The sequence below is a fragment of the Arvicanthis niloticus genome, chromosome 21 (assembly GCF_011762505.2).
Source record: "Arvicanthis niloticus isolate mArvNil1 chromosome 21, mArvNil1.pat.X, whole genome shotgun sequence".
In the NCBI taxonomy this organism is placed as follows: Eukaryota; Metazoa; Chordata; class Mammalia; order Rodentia; family Muridae; genus Arvicanthis; species Arvicanthis niloticus.
In genome coordinates this window covers 43585591-43603808 of record NC_047678.1, presented here as the reverse complement: position 1 = coordinate 43603808, position 18218 = coordinate 43585591, and the positions used below count along the sequence as shown (strand labels likewise).

Sequence of the window (18218 nt, the reverse complement as noted above, 5' to 3'; positions counted from 1 at the left end):
GTGGCAAACAGACATGCATCCAGGCACACACCCATATAAATAAAACCTTGTTAAAATGGCATGAGTTCCAGTGGCCTGGCTATGGTCACCCAGGCTCCCCTGAGCTCAGCAGCACTTCACTTCTACAGACTTCTCTGTCCCAGTCACACATGGAAATACAAACTGAGCCAATGTGACTGTCCTGTAAAGGCAGAGATGGTCTACTTCAGCCAAGAGAATGAGAGACTCCTGCATCTCAGTGGTGTCTTCCAAGAGCAGGAGGGCCCCTCTGCCTGGAAGGCCCTGATTCTCCTGACCCCTTCAATTGCACCCCTGGAGGCAGACCACTGTGTAAGCAGGAAGACAAGTGCTGGAATCTTCACCATGTCTACGTTAGTGCAGGCTCCTCCTTTGTTTTAAAGGACAGAAAGAAGGAAGAGGAAGCAAGCTCAGGAAATTCTGAATTCACAGATTGACAGGTTACTTTAGGTGTCATTTCTATAAATACCGAAGCCCTGGACAACAGCTGCCCACTCCTCTGACTGTACCAGGTGGCTGCTGATGTAGAACCAGAAAGAAACCAAGTTGAGGCCTGCCCTCACCCAAAATTACCAGGAGCCTCTGGGTCTCCTTTTTGTAAATACTACATTCTGTAAATGGCTGCTTTTTAAAATTATTACATAATCACTGCAAAAGTCTGGCAGGCTGTGGTGGTGTACACTATAAATACTCCCATGGCTAGCTGTGGTGGTGTACACTATAAATAATCCCATGGCTAGCTGTGGTGGTGTACACTATAAATAATCCCAACACTAAGGGAGGAAGAACTAGAGTTCTAGGCTGGCCTCGGTTAGATGGTGAATGTAGAAAAAAAGAAAATACATAAACAAAATTTCCACGAGACCGTGACAGTAATGGGACACAACCCACAACTAGCAAATCTGTTTTCACATATACAAAATGCAAAATGGACTGAGTAGCATGACCTGAACCACAAGCGTTTTTAACTAATTATCTGATGGGCCCTGTGATATCAATATGTTTAGTGTCCTGATATAGATCTGTCGTTCTCACAAATCAAGGTCTCTGGGGTAAGAAGCAGAAGGCCGGTTTCAGCACTCAGCGGCACCCAACATGTTTTTAATACAGCAGAGCTCTAACCAGAGCTGGCAGAGTGGGTAGGGGTGGAGCCTCCAGCACCCTCACTTAATGAAGCCAAATTTCTGTCTGCTTTATGGAGAATCTGAAAGTCGTAGACACATAGCTTTGGGTTGAGACAAGGCCAATCCTATTACCTTTGCCCTCTAAGTAGTGGGACCCCAGGCATGTACAAAAGTCATGCATTTGTATCTATCAAAGAATGTAAACTAGGGACAGGCAAGCTTGCTAGGTGTATAAAGATGCTTGAGGAACAGAGTTCAAGCCCTGGGCGCTACACGGGAAGGAGGGAGCCAACCCCTGCAAGCTGTTCTCTGAACCCACAGAACAGTGGCAAGCACAGGCCCACCCTCATGTGCACATACATAAACTAATAAAGAAATGTGATACAAAGCATTTAAAATAAGATTCTCACTGTGCAGCTCTGGATGGCCTAGAACTGCCTGCCTCTGTCTCAAGTACTGGGAATAAAGCCATGTTTACCACTCCCGATTAAAACATTAGAAAATGCTGGGCAGTGGTGGCGCATGCCTTTAATCCCAGCACTTGGGAGGCAGAGGCAGGCAGTGGGAGGCAGAGGCAGGCAGATTTCTGAGTTCGAGGCCAGCCTGGTCTACAAAGTAAGTTCCAGGACAGCCAGGGCTACACAGAGAAACCCTGTCTCAAAAAACAAAAAACAAACAAACAAACAAACAAACAAACAAACAAGATATACTCCTCTATCTTGCTAAGAAATAAAGCATTATTCTTTTAAAAAATAATAATATATTAGAAAAATAAGTAAATGCTTTAATCAATTATGACACACTATGCAGAAAAAAAGAATGGGAAATATGTATGTTCTAATGGAGAAAACTATCAAAATTTCCACTAAGTCTAAAAATCAAAAGACACGGGTAAGTGGGCACAGTCACACGCCCAAACCCCAGGCCTCAGGAGACAGAGGCAAGAGAATCAGTTCAAGGTCATCATCAAGACATATGCATAGGGGAAGGATAAGAGAAATAGTATCTTGTTCTGAAATATGAAAAGAAACAAAAGCCCAGATAACAGATGAAAGGTGGGAAGTGGGAAGGGAGACGTACACTTCCTGTACAGCTAGTAGGTATTTAACAGGGTGAGCTGGGATCATTCTGCTAACAGCATGCACATAGGAGACTGTAATGTATTGTTCCAACAGAACTAAAAAGGCTAGGCATGGTATAAAATACACTGTTTAAAATGTGTCATTGAGCCGGCAAAACCAAAGCAGAATAAAGAAATAACAACAACAACAACAACAACAACCCAAACACTCAGAAAGTACAGTTTACTTAGCCAGTTCTTCTCGAAGCAATCTGGGGGCTCCTGAGCAGGGAAGGGATTGTTACAGTTCTGGGACTGGATCCATGCTACCTGTACAGTCACACAATCTCAGGTGGAACATCTGAGTGGTTGTGGTGTTCTCTCCAGCAATAGAGGGAACACAAGCTGCCTATACAGAGATGCCAGGAGATCCTATAAACAAGCAACCATGACATATAAGCTTGGCTGAAAATCACTGTCCCTCCAAAACAATGAGCCGTGGTTAAGAGCAGCAAAAACAGAGTCAGATCACAGTGAGCTGAGACAAAGGGTTAGCTGCCATACATAAATACGTTATAAACTTTAGGAAATAGATAGATTTGAAATACATTTTTACTAAAAAGAAAGCCAGGGGTGCTGGAGCGATGCTCAGTACTGCTCTTCCAGAGGACCTGGACTTGGCTCCCAGACCCACATGGCTGCTCACAACTTCCTGTAACCTCATTCCAGAGGATCTGAAACTGTGGTGGATTCCTGCACAGATGTGATGCAAATATACTCACAAAGGCACACACACACACACACACAGAGACACAGAGAGAGAGAGAGACAGAGAGAGAGAGACAGAGAGAGAGAGAAAGAGAGACGGAGAGAATATGAAAAGTTAAATGAGAGAAGCCTAATATGATAAAATGGTCTAAATACAGTTAATCACAGAAGAAAATTGGAGGGTGGGATGAGGAAGGGACAATTAAGAAGCCCTGAATTCAGGGCTGGAGAGATGGCTCAGCAGTTAAGAGCACTGGCTGCTCTTCCAGAGATCCTGAGTTCAATTCCCAACAACCACATGGTGGCTCACAACTATTGGTAATGGAATCTGATGCTTTCTTCTGGTGAAGACAGAGTATTCATATACATAAATAAATAACTCTAAGAAAGAAAGAAAGAAAGAAAGAAAGAAAGAAAGAAAGAAAAAGAAAAGAAAAGCAAAGCCCCGAATCCAAAGCAGAATAAATAAGTCCACACCTACAGAAAGCATGTGAACTTCAAAATGCCAAAGACAGTGAGGGAGCTTTGGTAGCAGAGAGCTGTCACTCAAAGGAAACCCCGAGCACTCGGAGCTTATGCTTCCATCTCACCATGTACCCCTGGCAGGGATAGAACTCACTGTAGAGACCAGGCTAGCTTCAAACACACAGAGATCCACCTGCTTCTGCTTCCAGTGTGCTGGGTTTATAGGCATGCACCATAATACCTGGCCCACTGCAACAGAGAAAACCAGCCATGGCTGAGAAGTGCTAGCTCAGAACCCTGTGTTAAGGAGGAGTCTTCAATAAATAATGTTTGAGCTGAGAACAGAGCTCATTGTAGTTCAACTGTTTAGAGCACATGAAGCTCTCAGTTTAATACTCGGTATGATAGGAAAGATTCACCACGCTGAATCTCAAAACATGCTGGGTGAGGAAACACTATAGCATATGTGCAGCTCTAATCACAGAAGGGTCAATGCAGGGAAGAGAAGTGGAACTGGATGTTTCCCACACAAGCCTTGTGACCTGAGCTTGCTCCCTAAAACCTAAAGGTGGGAAAGTAAACCAATTCCACAAATTTGTCCTCTGACTCCCACATGCATGCGCGCTACATAAGGCCCTCCCCGCAACTACACACACACACACACACTGTAATAAATGCAATAGAGTCAGTAGTGATACATTCATAAAGAAATGAGTCGTTAAAATTTACTACAGGAGTTATCTCGGCAGGGATGGTGGAAGGGGGGTGATGTCCTGCGAGGGGCGTCCTGTGAGCATCAAGGTATGAGGATTACATTGTTCTACTTCCCACACTGAGGTGGGAGCAGGAATGTTCATTTACCTTTACCTTTTGGTTCTTAGAGACAGGGTTTTATAGTGATAATTTAGTGATTAATTTTGGTTTAAAAAACACACCAATATTACATAAGGTATTATAAGGAATGTCTTTGCTTTAATCCCGGGTGTGGGATACGGGGCTGTCTCTCAGCATCTGACTATGATTTGCCTCATGCTCTGGCAGGGACGTGATTTTGCCAGCTGCAGACAGTTTCTGTGACTCTGTGACATTTGGAATTCTGGGGACTTTTTAGAGGGTACATAGATGCTGGGGCCCTGAGAGATGGGGTAGGTGGTTGCTGTTTGCTGTTGGTCATGGTTTGTTAAGTAGCTGTGTGCAAAGAAGAAACAAGAAGACACTAGATATCCTGATGGGGAATCAAACTTGTCCCCCAAGGAACTCGATGCCCTTGACCAGCAGGAAGCAGTGTCATGTCACCCCCTTTCTGACCCCTGACTTTATTCAGGGATCTCTTTCCTTTCCTCTCTATACTTTTTTTTGTCTCTCTTCCCTAGTGTTTAGGGATTGAAAGGGTGGAAGAAGGGTAGAGAAGGGGGAAGGAAAGCAGAACCCACAGAGTAGCCAGCCCCAGCTACAGGGTCTTTCTATGTAGCCCAGGTTGGCTTCAAACCATGATCTTCTTGCCTCAGATCCACAAATGTATCATATAATGCATTAAACACATATTTTGGGCTGGAGAGATGGGTCAAAGGTTAAGAGCACTGGTTATGCTTCCAGAAGTCCTGAGTTCAATTCCCAGCAACCACATGGCTCACAACCATCTGCAGTGGGATCAAATGCTTTCTTCTGGTGTGTATTTCATAGGAAAAAACGTGCACATATATCCTTGAGATAGTCTCTCCATATGGCCTAAGGCTCACTATGCAGCCAAGGCTAGCCTCAAGTTTGCAACCACCCTCCTGTGTTTGTCTCCTGAGTGCTAGGATTACAAAAGTATACCACTCTTCCTTACGTCCTTTGAATGTTATGAGGAACACATTATAAGGCGAGAGGAGAAACACTGTCGATGGATTTACAATGCTATCGTCTGCTCTGATACACAAGTGTCAGTGTGACACATTCGAGGAGGATTCAGCCAAGCTTAGAGGTACGGTTTATCCAGAGTGACAAATGTGTGAGATGCTTCAGGGATCACATAACATCACGACGCTCCCCTTTCCTTCACAAGTCAAATCCGCAAATTTCTTAACAGACAGATGCACTGAAAGCTGGATTCCACACGAGCCCAAAACATTCCACACCAAATGATTAACTAAGAGGTTTGTGTAAATGGACCTCAATTTGAAAAGATCTACAATGGTCTCTAAAGCATATAGGAAAAACAGATTTTTTTTTGTATACACATATTATCTTGATTCCCAACAGATACCTGTTTCCAGTCACTGCTTGTGAACAGAATTGTTTTGTGAAGAACTACAAATGCTCACCTGTGCTTCACCATCTTTTGATCATGGCAAAAATGACTGAAAAATCGTGCATAGAACAAATGCATGACGGCATGCTCTTTTCCTCCGATGTACAAATCCACGGGCATCCAGAAGTCTGCCAGCACTGAGCTGAAAGGGCTGTGAGAAACGTAAGTGGGCATTTTAATGCCTTCTTAGCCACAACTGCACAAATTAGACCTATTACAATTTGCATAACCATTGAAAATAACTAATGCCAGAAAAAATGACTTTCTTTTAATAAGAGAAAAATGTATACAATAAGTGAGAGAAGAAGTAGTGTTGACTGGACCGTGAGGCATTCTCTGACCTCTGCGCGTGGTTCATGGCACATGCTCTCTCTCTCTCTCTCTCTCTCTCTCACACACACACACACACACACACACACACACACACACACACACACACTAAACAAATGTAATAAAAATGTAATTTTTGAGCCAGGCAGTAGTGGTGACTGCCTTTAATCCTAGCACTTGAGAGGCAGAGCAGGCAGATTTCTGAGTTCAAGACCAGTCTAGTTTACAGAGCAAGTTCCAGAAAAACCAGGGCTACACAGAGAAACCCTGTCTCTAAAAAACAACAACAAAAAAATAGTTTTTGAATAAAACAAGAACAAGAGAAAAAGATACCAGCAACAAAGCATCTCTGTAGGATGCTTATTTGAATGGTTAGCTTTAATTTCTAGTGTGGTTAGACAATTGAGATTTTTAAAGTCTTCACCAGTAGAGGGCAATAGTAGTACTTATAATAGAAACAGGATGATATCAAATGTTCATTTTAAAACAGAAATCAATCTTATTTTTAAAGTGCTTTGAAATAGCCAGCAAGAGTCCAAATATGGCTTACTGAAGGAATGAAACTTAGCTAGGGCCTGTCGTAAAATATCCCAGTAACTCCCTCGTCTACTAGATGCTTTGTGACCAACATGGATACCAAAGGCCAGACTTCCTCCTACTCCTGTGTCCTGATGTACAGAGGGAAGGACTCGCCAGCTCGTCTATTTGTTGGCTGCTGCCTTGGGAAGAGCCACTGTGGCTGGGAACAGAGCTCCCTGTTCCCAAGGCAACCCTCAGTTCAAAGTTAACCCAGGAACCTTTGCTTTGGAGCATCTGTGCTCCCTGGCTTCAAAACGTTCGGCGTTTTCTCCCCAATGCCACAAAGTATTTTTCCCGTAGCATGCTCTTGGCCGGCCAGTTCTGAAACAGAAACAGAAACTGCTGGTGGCAGGTCAGGAAGCCTGGCCAAGCACTGTACCTCTTAGCGTAGGCCTCTTCGCAGCTACAACTGTGCTAGCACTCTTTAAAAATTAAAATAAGTAAAAAGTAAAACAAGGTCACCCAAATCAACCAATCAAATGAACAAATACATTTCCAACTGCCTTTTCTTCCCTTTACTTCCCAAATGTGGAAAGCGGGGACAGGCTGACCTCTGTGAGTTCAGTGCTAGCCTGGTCTACACAGGACAACCACAATCACACAGGGAGGCCCTGTATCAAATAAAAAAAATATAAGTAAATAAATGAATTCAACTGCTGCTCTGGGGAACAGTAAAGCCAAAGTTGGGTGTGGTATTTAGCTCACAAACAAGTTTAGGATAAACGACGTTAACTATTCAATTTATGTTCTACCTAGGACACCACTCTGGAAGACTCAAGACAGTGCTGGATCTGGGGGCAGCATGTCAGGTGATGTGTGGAGCTGTGCTGTTCAGAGAGGGGCTATGTGGGGCTCAGGACAGCTGAGAATGGAGTCTCCCTCACGCTCCTCTATGGCTCACATGGAGCTGCTCTGCTTCCAATTCGCTCAGGATCCACTAATTTCTGAGAGGAACACAGATTATGGAACCACAGCTCTGCCACTCAGAACGCAGCTTGAGCGTCTGTCTAAGCGGAAACATGCTACTGTGCTGCTGATCCAGAAGAGCTCAGTGCTTTCCCTGCTTGTTCTCCACAGAAGACACAACTGTGTAGAACACTGCCCTTTGAGCTTCCAGCCTCCTGCCTCAGTCTCCAGTGCAGGAGCTACAAGCGTGCTACAGAACAGAGAAGCCCTTCGTGTGTGGATAATATGGCTCTGTGGTATTTCCACCGTGCTCTAGAGCAACCTGCTAAGGGCTGAAAGCACAGTGTGTTTCCTGGTTCTGGAATGGTTCTCCTTAGCTCCCCCCATTCTAGCTTTGCCTGGCTACCTATGGCTCTCTTTTCTGTTTCTGTCTTGTTCAAGAAACAGACAGAAAAGTCAAACAGCACTTGAAAAACCAGTGGTCTTAGCCGCAGTTCTCCCTGCACCCCAGGCCTGAACCTTAGCCGCTTTTTTTTTTTTTTTTTTTTAAAGTCAGGATCTCACTGTGCCCAGATGCCCAGAACTCCATATTTAACCAGACTGATCTTGAACACACAGATACCCACCTGCTTCTGCCTCCTGAGTGCGGGGATTGAAGACATTATCACACCTGGTTACCTACTCACTTTTAATTCCATTCCTCTCCATCCTTCCCCATCTTCTCTCTCTCCTTTCCCCCAACCCTCTCTTCGACATGGGGTCTTGTGTAGCCCAGGCCGGCCTTGATCTCTTGATTTCCCAGCTCCAGCCTCCAGAATGCTGGGGTGATACACACGTACCAGCACTCTTGGCTTCTGCTTACTTCAATTATTTAAAATGTTTAGATTCATTACTGATTTGTACTTTAGGAGATTTATTGACTCTGTGTGGTACGAGTCTAAGCTCCATAGCTCTCCCCAGCACTGTCCTGTCTCTCTGCAGTCCACATCAAGCACCCCTACCATCCCTATCATCCCATAGTGCAGGCTGTTCACATCTTCTTCCTTTTGCTGTTTTTTCAATTTGTATTATAGATGGGATTGAATGGGTTGAGTAATCTAAATTAATAATTAATATACTTGCATTTAAAAGAGCCTTCTCTCTGGTACTCTGAGCATCCTCAAGCTGAGAGCAGGGCATGAGGTGTGCAGCTGACCAACAATAGCCTCCGCTGTGTCTACAGGCTGCTCTGGCCCAGCCCCTGGTCTCCATCTACTTCCAGGAGAAGAAAGGAGGGTGCCAGCACAAAGGTGCATCTGCCACCTTGGGTTCTGAATGGACATGTGCGTTGGCATTCTTCCTGCAGCCTTGCTGAGGCATTGGAAGCTTTGCTATGGTCTGGGCTCCTCTGAATCCTCCTCCTCCTGCCTCTGATACCAGTTACACACACACACCATGTGGATGTTCTCTCTGCCAGCTCGGCTCCTCTCTCTGTCCTACCCAGGCATGTTCCCAGCACCTCCCTTGCACATTTAACTCCATTTTGGTTTTGCTTCATGGAGGATGCAAAGTGCTACCTGTTATACAGTAAGGACATTACCTGTGAGTGTTGTGAGGGTCAGTGTATCTGAAGTAGTACCATGCAGAATCCACAAAGGTGTCCATGGTGTCTGTCTCTCTCTTGGCTGATCCCTTGCACCTGAGAAAAGAAATTTATCAACTTGCTTTTTTTCTAGGTTTCAGTGCAGTTTCCCACCAGCTGTACTTGTGAGATGTTGGGCCTCACAGTCCACATGGAGCACCATAAGTTTGAGTGAAGGTGCTCTTGGAGAGCAGGGAGAAAGGGAACAGAGTCTCCAAAAGGAACTTTCCATTCACTAAGCACGTAAGAGATGGCGTCTGTTTTCAATTTAAAAAGGGAACGAAGGGTTGTGTTACACTGCATGTTTGTTAAGCAGTTCACACTGGCTCCATGAATACTACAGAAGGAACCAGCCCTCCCACCTCACCTCAGGCCAGATGACCAAACCAGGCCTCGCATCTGCATTTTAGTCAGGAGGCCTGGGCATGGTGGGATTCCTCAGGGCAGGGGTTCTCAGAGAAGTTCCTAGGGAATCCTGTGTGCCACCAGAGAGGGTTGCCGATCTCCACAGTGATTCTCTAAGGTAAAACTGGTGTTTATTTGGGGAAACACTGAGGAAAACAGAGGCCCACTACCCACAAGTGACCAATCTGACCGACACTCATGCTCACTTCGATTAATGTCACCTTGGGCTTGAAGACAACTAGGCGTTGCCATGGATACCAAGTCCTGGATGGTCGGGAAGAGGGCTGGGGCAGGAGAAGGGCATGAGGTCACCAGTTGGGCTAGGTAGGAGCAGTGCAATCTGGGGCAGCAGAATTGGGTCAAAGATGTCATAGATGCTGTCTCACTAGGTTCCCAGAATACCAGGGAATTATGAGGCAGACTACACCTGGCCCCACAGTGCTGGACAGAGTGAGGTTTTACAGAGGTTCAAGGTCTATGCAAAAGTAAATATATAAAGAACCCTCAGCTGGACTGGAAGCTACTGTCTATCTATCTCTGTACTGACTTGCTTGGTTGTATTGGCTTGGTGGCTCACAGCCCTAGGTGTTTACCAAACTCACTCAGGAAGTGAAGTGAACTCTGAGGCCTGGGCTCTACCCTCCAGAAAGTCTGTGGTCCTGTGAAGAAGCCATATTCACACTCAAGGCTGCAACACTGTACTGAATGTGAAAACTCCTTCTCAAAGGGAAAGGGAAAAGAACTAGCTTGAGTTAGTCAGCTACTAACAGCATCATGAACGTCATATTCAAGGCACTCTACTCATCTGCTGGACAAACCCAGTCTCGCTCTGAAATGAGGCAAGAGGAGAGAAGGTTGGCGTGCTTCAGCAAGGTAAGGAATGAACACACTACTGTCTTTCCCACACTCTCAGATTTGTGTGTGCTGACCTCCTTGGTTATCACTGGCTCTGTACTGGCCAGACATAGCAGAGAAGAAAACTTTTCACACTTCTAGGAAGCTTTGTGGAGTAGAAATGGCAGACAGTACAATATAGTAAAAACCTGTATCTTCCCTCCACTGGATCAGTGTTTCAGGGCCCTCTACAGTGTCTAGGCCAGATTCTAGACTGTTTTCTCAAGGTTCCAATACACCTTTTGATATTCCTTTTAGGCTAGTGAAGAAGGCAGCATTTAGCGTTCAGTGCGAGGAGGATATCTAAGACAGCCCAGGATGCTGGCTGTGGCTCCTTACCTTGGGCAGGAGCAGTTCACCCACTCCAAAGCCGAGGCCAGCGGGGAGCCTCCTCTGCCCGTTAAAGAAGCGATGCTGGGCAAAGTCACAGGCAAGTCTTGCAGAGGGACAGGCACAGGACCACAGGCTGGGCAGTGGACAATGGGGATTGGTGTGCCCCAGTAGCGCTGCCGCGAGATCAGCCAGTCCTTCAGCTTGTTACTTGTCACGTGTCCACCCACTCTCATCTCACGGGCTTTCCGAGTCAGGGCTACAAAGGCATCCTGCCGGGTCATACCTGTAAACTGGAAGTGAAGAGAGACAACTGTAAGACAAACTCTACCCCTGCTCAGCACTCTGGACTACTGCATCAATGTGTGATGCTCATACCGCTCTGGTTATGCGTCAGGTCACATCTGGACTGCCCTGAACCCTGGATACATTTATCTTCATGGGTCTTTTCCTCCTCAAGGTAACACTAAAAATCACATTGTGCAACTGTACTGATCGATGACTTTTGCTCCTAAAAGTTTGAGGGTTTTTTTTTTTTTTTAACAATTTAAAAATTATTTATTTTATGTGTATGGGTGTTTTAGCTTCATGCATTTCTCTGCACTATGTTGGAGTATACTGTGTGAAGGTGTGTCTCTGAATATTCAATTGTTAATTCTGTATTGGCCATCACCGGTCTCATATTTTATAAATATTTGTTCCTTCCTCAGCTGCCTAAGGCAATCTAGAACTGTATCTGATTGGCTTTTAAATAAATTGGCCAATAGCTGGGCAGGAAGTGACAGGTGGAACTTCTGGGCAGAGCTGGAACTCTGAGAGAAGAATTGAGAGGCAGAGAGATTCAAGCAGTAGACACTAGGTGATGGCTGGACCAGCACAGAGCAGACAGGTAGCCCTGGCCGCATGGTGGGACACAGTGCCAGGACTAGTTGAGTCAGAGTAGTCAGAAGACTGCCCAGCAGAAGGCCTAAGCCTTAAAATATTAATAAGCATTCTGTGTCATTATTTATATCACTGGTGGGTCTGAGGTGGTTCCGCTGTAGCACCACATTTCTGCCCACCACTTATGGAGGTCAGAAGAGGGTGACAGGTCTCCTGGAACTATAGTTACAGATGGTTGTGAGTACCACGTGGGTGCTGGGTATTGAACTTGGATCTCCTGGAAGAACAGTATTCTCAGCTGCTGGGCCAACTCTCCATCTCAACTTCCAAATTTAAAAGATAGTAAAATATTTCCAGCAGCTTTGAGAAACAGTGTTGGCCATAGGCACTGTACCCACTGTGTGTTGGGGGCAGCTGGCCCCGGTTCTGTGGCCCTCCTTTCTGTAATGCCCCGGTTCAATCCTGTCAGCGTCTAACTCCTAACTGAGATGTCTAATTAGCAGCAAACAGCTGCACAATATGCATTTCCTCTCAGAGAGAAAATATCCAGAGGAAAAAAATTCAATGTTATATCTTAAGGCAAGCAAGGGACCAGAGCTGCCTCAGCTTTAAGAAACAAACCATCCTTGTATTTAAAGATTCCCGTTTCACAGACTATAGGGCAGAACAGCACTAGTCCAAAGGTGCGGTGTTCTCTTCACTGATGTTCTCCAGAGGCCAAACTAATTAGATGAAGCGAGCCATAAGGCTTGCTAACATTCAGAATGTGGGCACCTGGTATCGGTCCTGTTGTATGCCAGGCCTCAGAGACACAAAGACAAATGTAATCTGTCCATGTTCTCAAGGAGCTTACAGTCACAAGACCTGCCATTAAAAGAGAGTTCAGACATGTTTAACAAAGTAACCTTCTTACAAGTGGTGTCAAGAGTCTTCTCAGAGTTTATTGTACAGGGGTGGCTATGCTCTGGGGGAGAGATTCTCTAGTCTGTACTTCTGACATCATATAGTTACAATATAAAGCACTACATGCTTTCTTCAAAGTCATTCTTCTCATGCACCATTGTCCTCTGCTCCAGAAGCTCATGAAGGAAAACAGCCTCGTACCACCCTTCTCCACCTCCACAACAACATCATCTGGTCGAGTGTTGTTCAGCAAAGAGCCAGGAGATGACTCAGAGCTACCTGAAGCTATCCAAGAGCAAACACACACTTGGAGTCCCACCCAGAGGAATAGGGGTCTCCTGGGACCTGGAGAAACAACTCAGTTTTAGCCCCTCCCTCACTTTCAGAGCCAAAGTTCCCTTGTAGACACCTAGGGTTGGCTCTGTCCTATTCTCCAATAGGCCTGCACAAATGAGGGCCAAGAAAAAAAAAAGGCTTTAATATCTTAGAATATTATTTCTTTTTGGAGATACAAACATGAAGCCAGGAACTAGTTTCCTATAGATAGAAGTCATTATTCTCTTGTAGATAAAAGGATATATAGATAGATGATAGATAGATAGATAGATAGATAGATAGAGAGAGAGATGAGATAGATAGATGTACAGACAGACAGATGATAGAAATATTCATACATACATACACATACATACATACATACATACATACACACACACACACACACACAGAAACAGAGATGAAGACAGAAAAGACAGGATACCCTTATAGCTAAGTGGTCCCAAACCTGAAACACCTGGATCTTCAGGTACTAGAACCAGAACCAGGAGGTGATCAGTAGGTGCTGCTTCAGGATTCATGATTAGACTGATGGAGGACTGACATGCTGAGCCAGCAGGTCCCAGATTAGGGCTCACTTTCAAATCTCCCGGGAGCTGTAACTCCTGATGTCCAGCACTCATGTCTTCACTGTCATCCATCATTTGGTTGCAATATCTGGGGTAAGACTCAACCATTAGATTGTTATTTTATTTGTTATGTCTCTTAAGACAAGGGTCTCACATAGCTCAGGCTGGTCTCAAACTCTATGCAGCCCAGTATAGCCTTGAACTCCTAACCTTCCTGTCTTACTTCCCAAATGTTAGGATTATAAGTGTGCATAAGCACACAGTTCTTCCAAGTGCCAATATTTTAAAACACTTTCTGAGAGTTTCCACTGTGTTGTCAAGTTTAAAAATGAACACTCCAAGCCAGTGCTCTCAAGTTTTAATGTGCATACAAATCACTCAGGGATCTTATGTGACTAGGGTAGGGCTGGGAGTCACAGTCCTAACAGTGATGTCAGAGCCATTAATCTAGGGACCAGACTTTCAGCAGCAAGGCTCTAAGCCAGTGATTCTCAACAGTGGCCCAGCAGTACCACCATCACAACCACCACCACCAATACTACCAGCAATATTAGCACCAGTGTCAATACCACCACCAGGTACACAATGCAAATGTGCTGAAAACAGAACTCTTGGGAAGAGCCAGCATGATTCTGATACATGCTCAAGTCTGAGACTCACTGCTTTTAGTCACTTCCAGCTTTAGCCGCCCATTCCCCAAACAGCCTCTTCCACCAGTTTCTGGTTCATGTAGCTGGTCGTTGCTACTTTGTGGGTTCTTTTTGGCCACCCTTCCCTCCTGCTCAGCCCCTATCACTAGATAGGAGGGAGAAAAGGATGGAGGGGCAGAGGTAGAGATCCCTGAGTCTAACGTCTTTCCTTTTGTTTCTTCTTTGAGCACAACTACGAACAAACCTCCCTGAATGACCAACAGCCACTCACCCCACCTATCGGGGCCCTAGCAGTTATATATCCTCTGGAAACTTTCCAGAATATCAAATTTCACACAATCGCAGAAACTATCTGCAGCTGGCAAAACCACGCCTGTTGGACAGCACGAGGCAAATCAGTCAGCTGCTTCTGACAGTCCAAAGCAGCCCCACATCCCTACACTGGGATTAAAACCAAAGCACATTCTTATAATATTTCTGTATTTTTTAAAAAAGAAACAAAAATTCCAAAATTGTTGCTACAGGTTCAGCTCAGCATAGCTGGAGTTCAGGTCCTGACAAATGCACCAAGTCAAACAAGAGATAACCTTGATTAAACACTGACTGTTTATGGGAGGGTCTGCAACCTTTAAAGAGTCTGTAAACTCAAGCTAAACTTTACATGGAAAGAGCAGATAATCTGGAGAGCCACCATCTTCCCCAGGAAGAAGAGTCAGCTGCAGTCACTTCTCTAAGAAGACAAAGGTTCTTTGGAAAGATCATCTCTCAAGCAAGATTCTCAAACGAAGTTGTTCTAGGGTTGGCTAAGGAAGTTCTGGTTGTTGAAGAAGAATAGTCTTTGTTCTGAGAAACCAAGCAAGGCTACAAGGCCGCTGGGGTGAGGAAAAGTAGAAGGGTGAATGGGATATTACTCTGTAAGAGGGTATCTCATCACACCAATCTCAGAGGCTGACCCACAAGTCAGTGAATCTCAGGCACAGGCCAAGGGCACCAACCTCAGCAGATCCACTCAGTCTCTCTGTGCCATCTGGTGAAGTTTCAAAGACCTCAGAGTAGGGTAGGCCCAGAGCTTGGGCTAGTCTGGTGTCCTCTGAGCTGGTGCTGGGGATTCCTGTTCAAAGGGGAAAAAATACAAAACATCAACTCCTCTTAAGTGCTCAAAACAAAGAATCCTAACATGTGGTGTTAGCTTCTTAGAAGGTCCCTTTTACCTCAGAAGACAGAAAGCCACATCAAACTCCCTAGATAATGAGACAGCCTTAGAGAACCTAACAACCTCACAGAACTGTTCACACTGTTGGAATTATTTTCTTTAGGTCTTTTTCTCTGTTTTTTTTTTTTTTTTGTTTTGTTTTGTTTTGTTTTGTTTTTTGTTTTGTTTTTTTCTTTTTAAAAACATAGTTGCAACCCTAAACTCTACCATCTATGCCACAGAAACTATATATTACAAGTACGAGGAGAGCCTCTTGAATCCTCCCAGTGGTAGATGGGAAGCAGTGCTGGTTCCAATGGCATTTTAATTCCCTAGAAAGATCCCTCAAGTCTGGACATTGAAAGCTGGCGTTGGAGTCTAGGCTGTGTCCCCAAGAACACCAGAACATTCTGAACAGGCATTTGTTCTTCAACCTACACATATCTCCGGGAAATGAGGTGGGACACACAAAAAATCACCCAGAGGGGTAGGACCTGCTGTTCTGGCTTCAGCTGAGCACAGAAGCAGGCTTTGGTGGTTGGTTCTATAGGACAGGGCTCTGAGTGTGGTGCTGCTGACAAAACAGGCTGTTCTGAACACGATGGCATAGGGAATGTACTCTCCTGGCCCCTTTCCAGACCACTTCCTCAGTGGGGATAAACAACATGTCTCCTGGTGTGAGTTAGTCTGATGCTGCTTGTATTCTAATGCTAAAAACTGGTTTCTCAAGATGTGGTTTCCCCCACAAGCAGATCCTCACATATAACAAGTGATGCTACGTGAATCTTGCTCCCCAATGTAACTGGTCAATAAAAGGCTAGAGCCTTAGATTGGGCAGTGGAGGGAGAAAGGTGGGACTTGAGGATCGAGTGAAGGGGTTGCAGGTAGAGGGAGAGGAAGAAGACGGGGGGGGGGGGGGGGGGCTGCCATGAGAGGAGATGGACCACGAGCACGTGGTCAGGAGAAACAGCACATAACAAGGGATGTAGCTGGAGAATAAGGATAGCTCCAAACCTGCCCAATCTAGGCTTATAGCTTGGAAATAAAATACCTGGATTGTATGTCTTCTATACAGGCTAGCTAGGACTATAAATTCATTCTATAATCTCCCAAATTGGTCAGATGTCTCGTGGTGCTGACACCTCTCTCATGGAAAATGTTGACATACATGTGGAACACATGACACACAAGGCTAAGCCAGCTCTTCTGCAAAGCAGTCCCAGAGGGGTGGCTTCAGGTGCAGAGGACTGACAGTTCTATAGCAGTGCAAGCTGTGTGCTTTGTTGGGGTGCACTGTGTGAAGGCTTTGCTGGTATTATTCAGTAGTTAAGTCTGTACCAGCAGAGAGCTGAGGACTGGCCAGATTTTGGTATTGTAATTCTTATGAGAGAGGGTCTCTGGGAGAGGCAGCAGGGGTACAGGAAGATTTGCCAGCAGGACTTGGAGGAGGTTAGACATACTTTGAATGAGAGAGAGGTAATGAACCGGCCATGTGGCAGGACATGGACTAGAAGACTTGGGTTAATTAAGTTAGATGAGCTTGCTGGGAGGTAGCCCAAGCTAAGGCCTAAGCTATAATAAAATTTAATGAGTCTCTGTGACATTATTCAAATGCTGGTAGGTCCAGAAAGTCTGGGAATAGTGTTTCCAACTGTGTTGTGACAGAAAACACAAAGTAAAACGAATGAATGTCAGTGGACTGGACTGGGAGGTGTGGATGTTGGGACAGCAAACAGTACCAATAGGTGTTTATAGCCACAGCAGGTAGTCAAGAGCCATTTGTCAGATTCTGATGTCCAGCTTAGGGTGACTCAGTGACACTCCAAAGGAGACACTGACTGAAGGGACTCTAGCCAGCCCAAATAAGGCAAACATGGCCCTGACAGGCCTTGTCCCTTCCCCCATCCCCTCTGCCTTGATAACAAGCATTAGATTATATTCCTAAAGCTAGCCACCAAGGTCTGTTCCCTATTCAGCCACTTCTTCCTCCTGAAGCTGATTACCAAGGTCCACCTATCAAACAAAGTATTTTAGTCCAGCAATCAAAAGTTCCCTTTGGATCACCTAATTAACATGCCCAATTAAAATTAAACACCTCATCCTAACACGAGGTTTCCCCTTTTACCTTTATAAACCACCATTTTCCTATGGGCCGTATCTGCTGTCTGTCTGCTCTCTATCCAGAGGCAGTCCTTTGTCCCCCACTGGGATGAACACCCCCTCCCAGTCTCCCTTGTTCCCTTCCCTTTCTCCCTCATTCTCCACCTCCTGTCTTTGTCTTACGCCCTGTCCTTTGTCCCTATGGGGCAAATAAATCTCTTCTGTTCTAAGAACTTGGTCTTGGGGTGTCTGAGCCAATACCAGTCCCATTCAGTGGCCACTACATTTATCGGGCCACATTAAGACTATGAAAATGTGACATATTTAACTGTGTAGGTGGGATAGTGAAAATTCTGCTTTATTTCTTACTTGTTTCTGCTTCTACCCTTAGAAGGCAAGAAACAGTACTTAGAAAATACTAATTATACAACCAAGGGAAATCAAGACAACAGGAAAAAAAAATTCCCCATGCTTACCTAAAAACATCTAAATCCTTCAGAACCTTAATATTGTGTCAGTGATTTAGCCCAAAATGTCAAACATCCCTTGTCTGCCCCCAAAAAGCCAGATAAAGGTTTTCCTCACTGTTTACTCTGACTGGCTGTTTAAAACATCTTACTAATTATAAAATACATGGTTGTAATGGTCAGACGTGACCTGAGTGCTCAGTGCCAGCCTTCTGCTTTGACATCTCTTCATCAGAACTGACCTGAGGTCATCGTAATAGGAACTGTTGCTGCAGTAGCACAGGAAGGGCACCTGCGCAGGCTGCTGTCCTGCAGGGAGACTGGGA

General features: G+C 45.1%; 1 protein-coding gene across 1 annotated transcript in view; it reads right to left on the bottom strand.

Moving 5' to 3' along the window:
• The window catches only part of Lars2 (leucyl-tRNA synthetase 2, mitochondrial), a 95725-nt gene that overhangs the window by 17080 nt on the left and 60427 nt on the right, over window positions 1–18218 (bottom strand). The window contains exons 11-14 of the mRNA XM_034484298.2: window positions 15129–15244; window positions 10803–11086; window positions 9123–9221; window positions 5742–5879 (exon numbers count right to left, since the gene is read on the bottom strand). Of these exons, the coding sequence (XP_034340189.1) occupies window positions 5742–5879; window positions 9123–9221; window positions 10803–11086; window positions 15129–15244 (637 nt within the window). The remainder of the gene's footprint in view (window positions 1–5741; window positions 5880–9122; window positions 9222–10802; window positions 11087–15128; window positions 15245–18218) is intronic.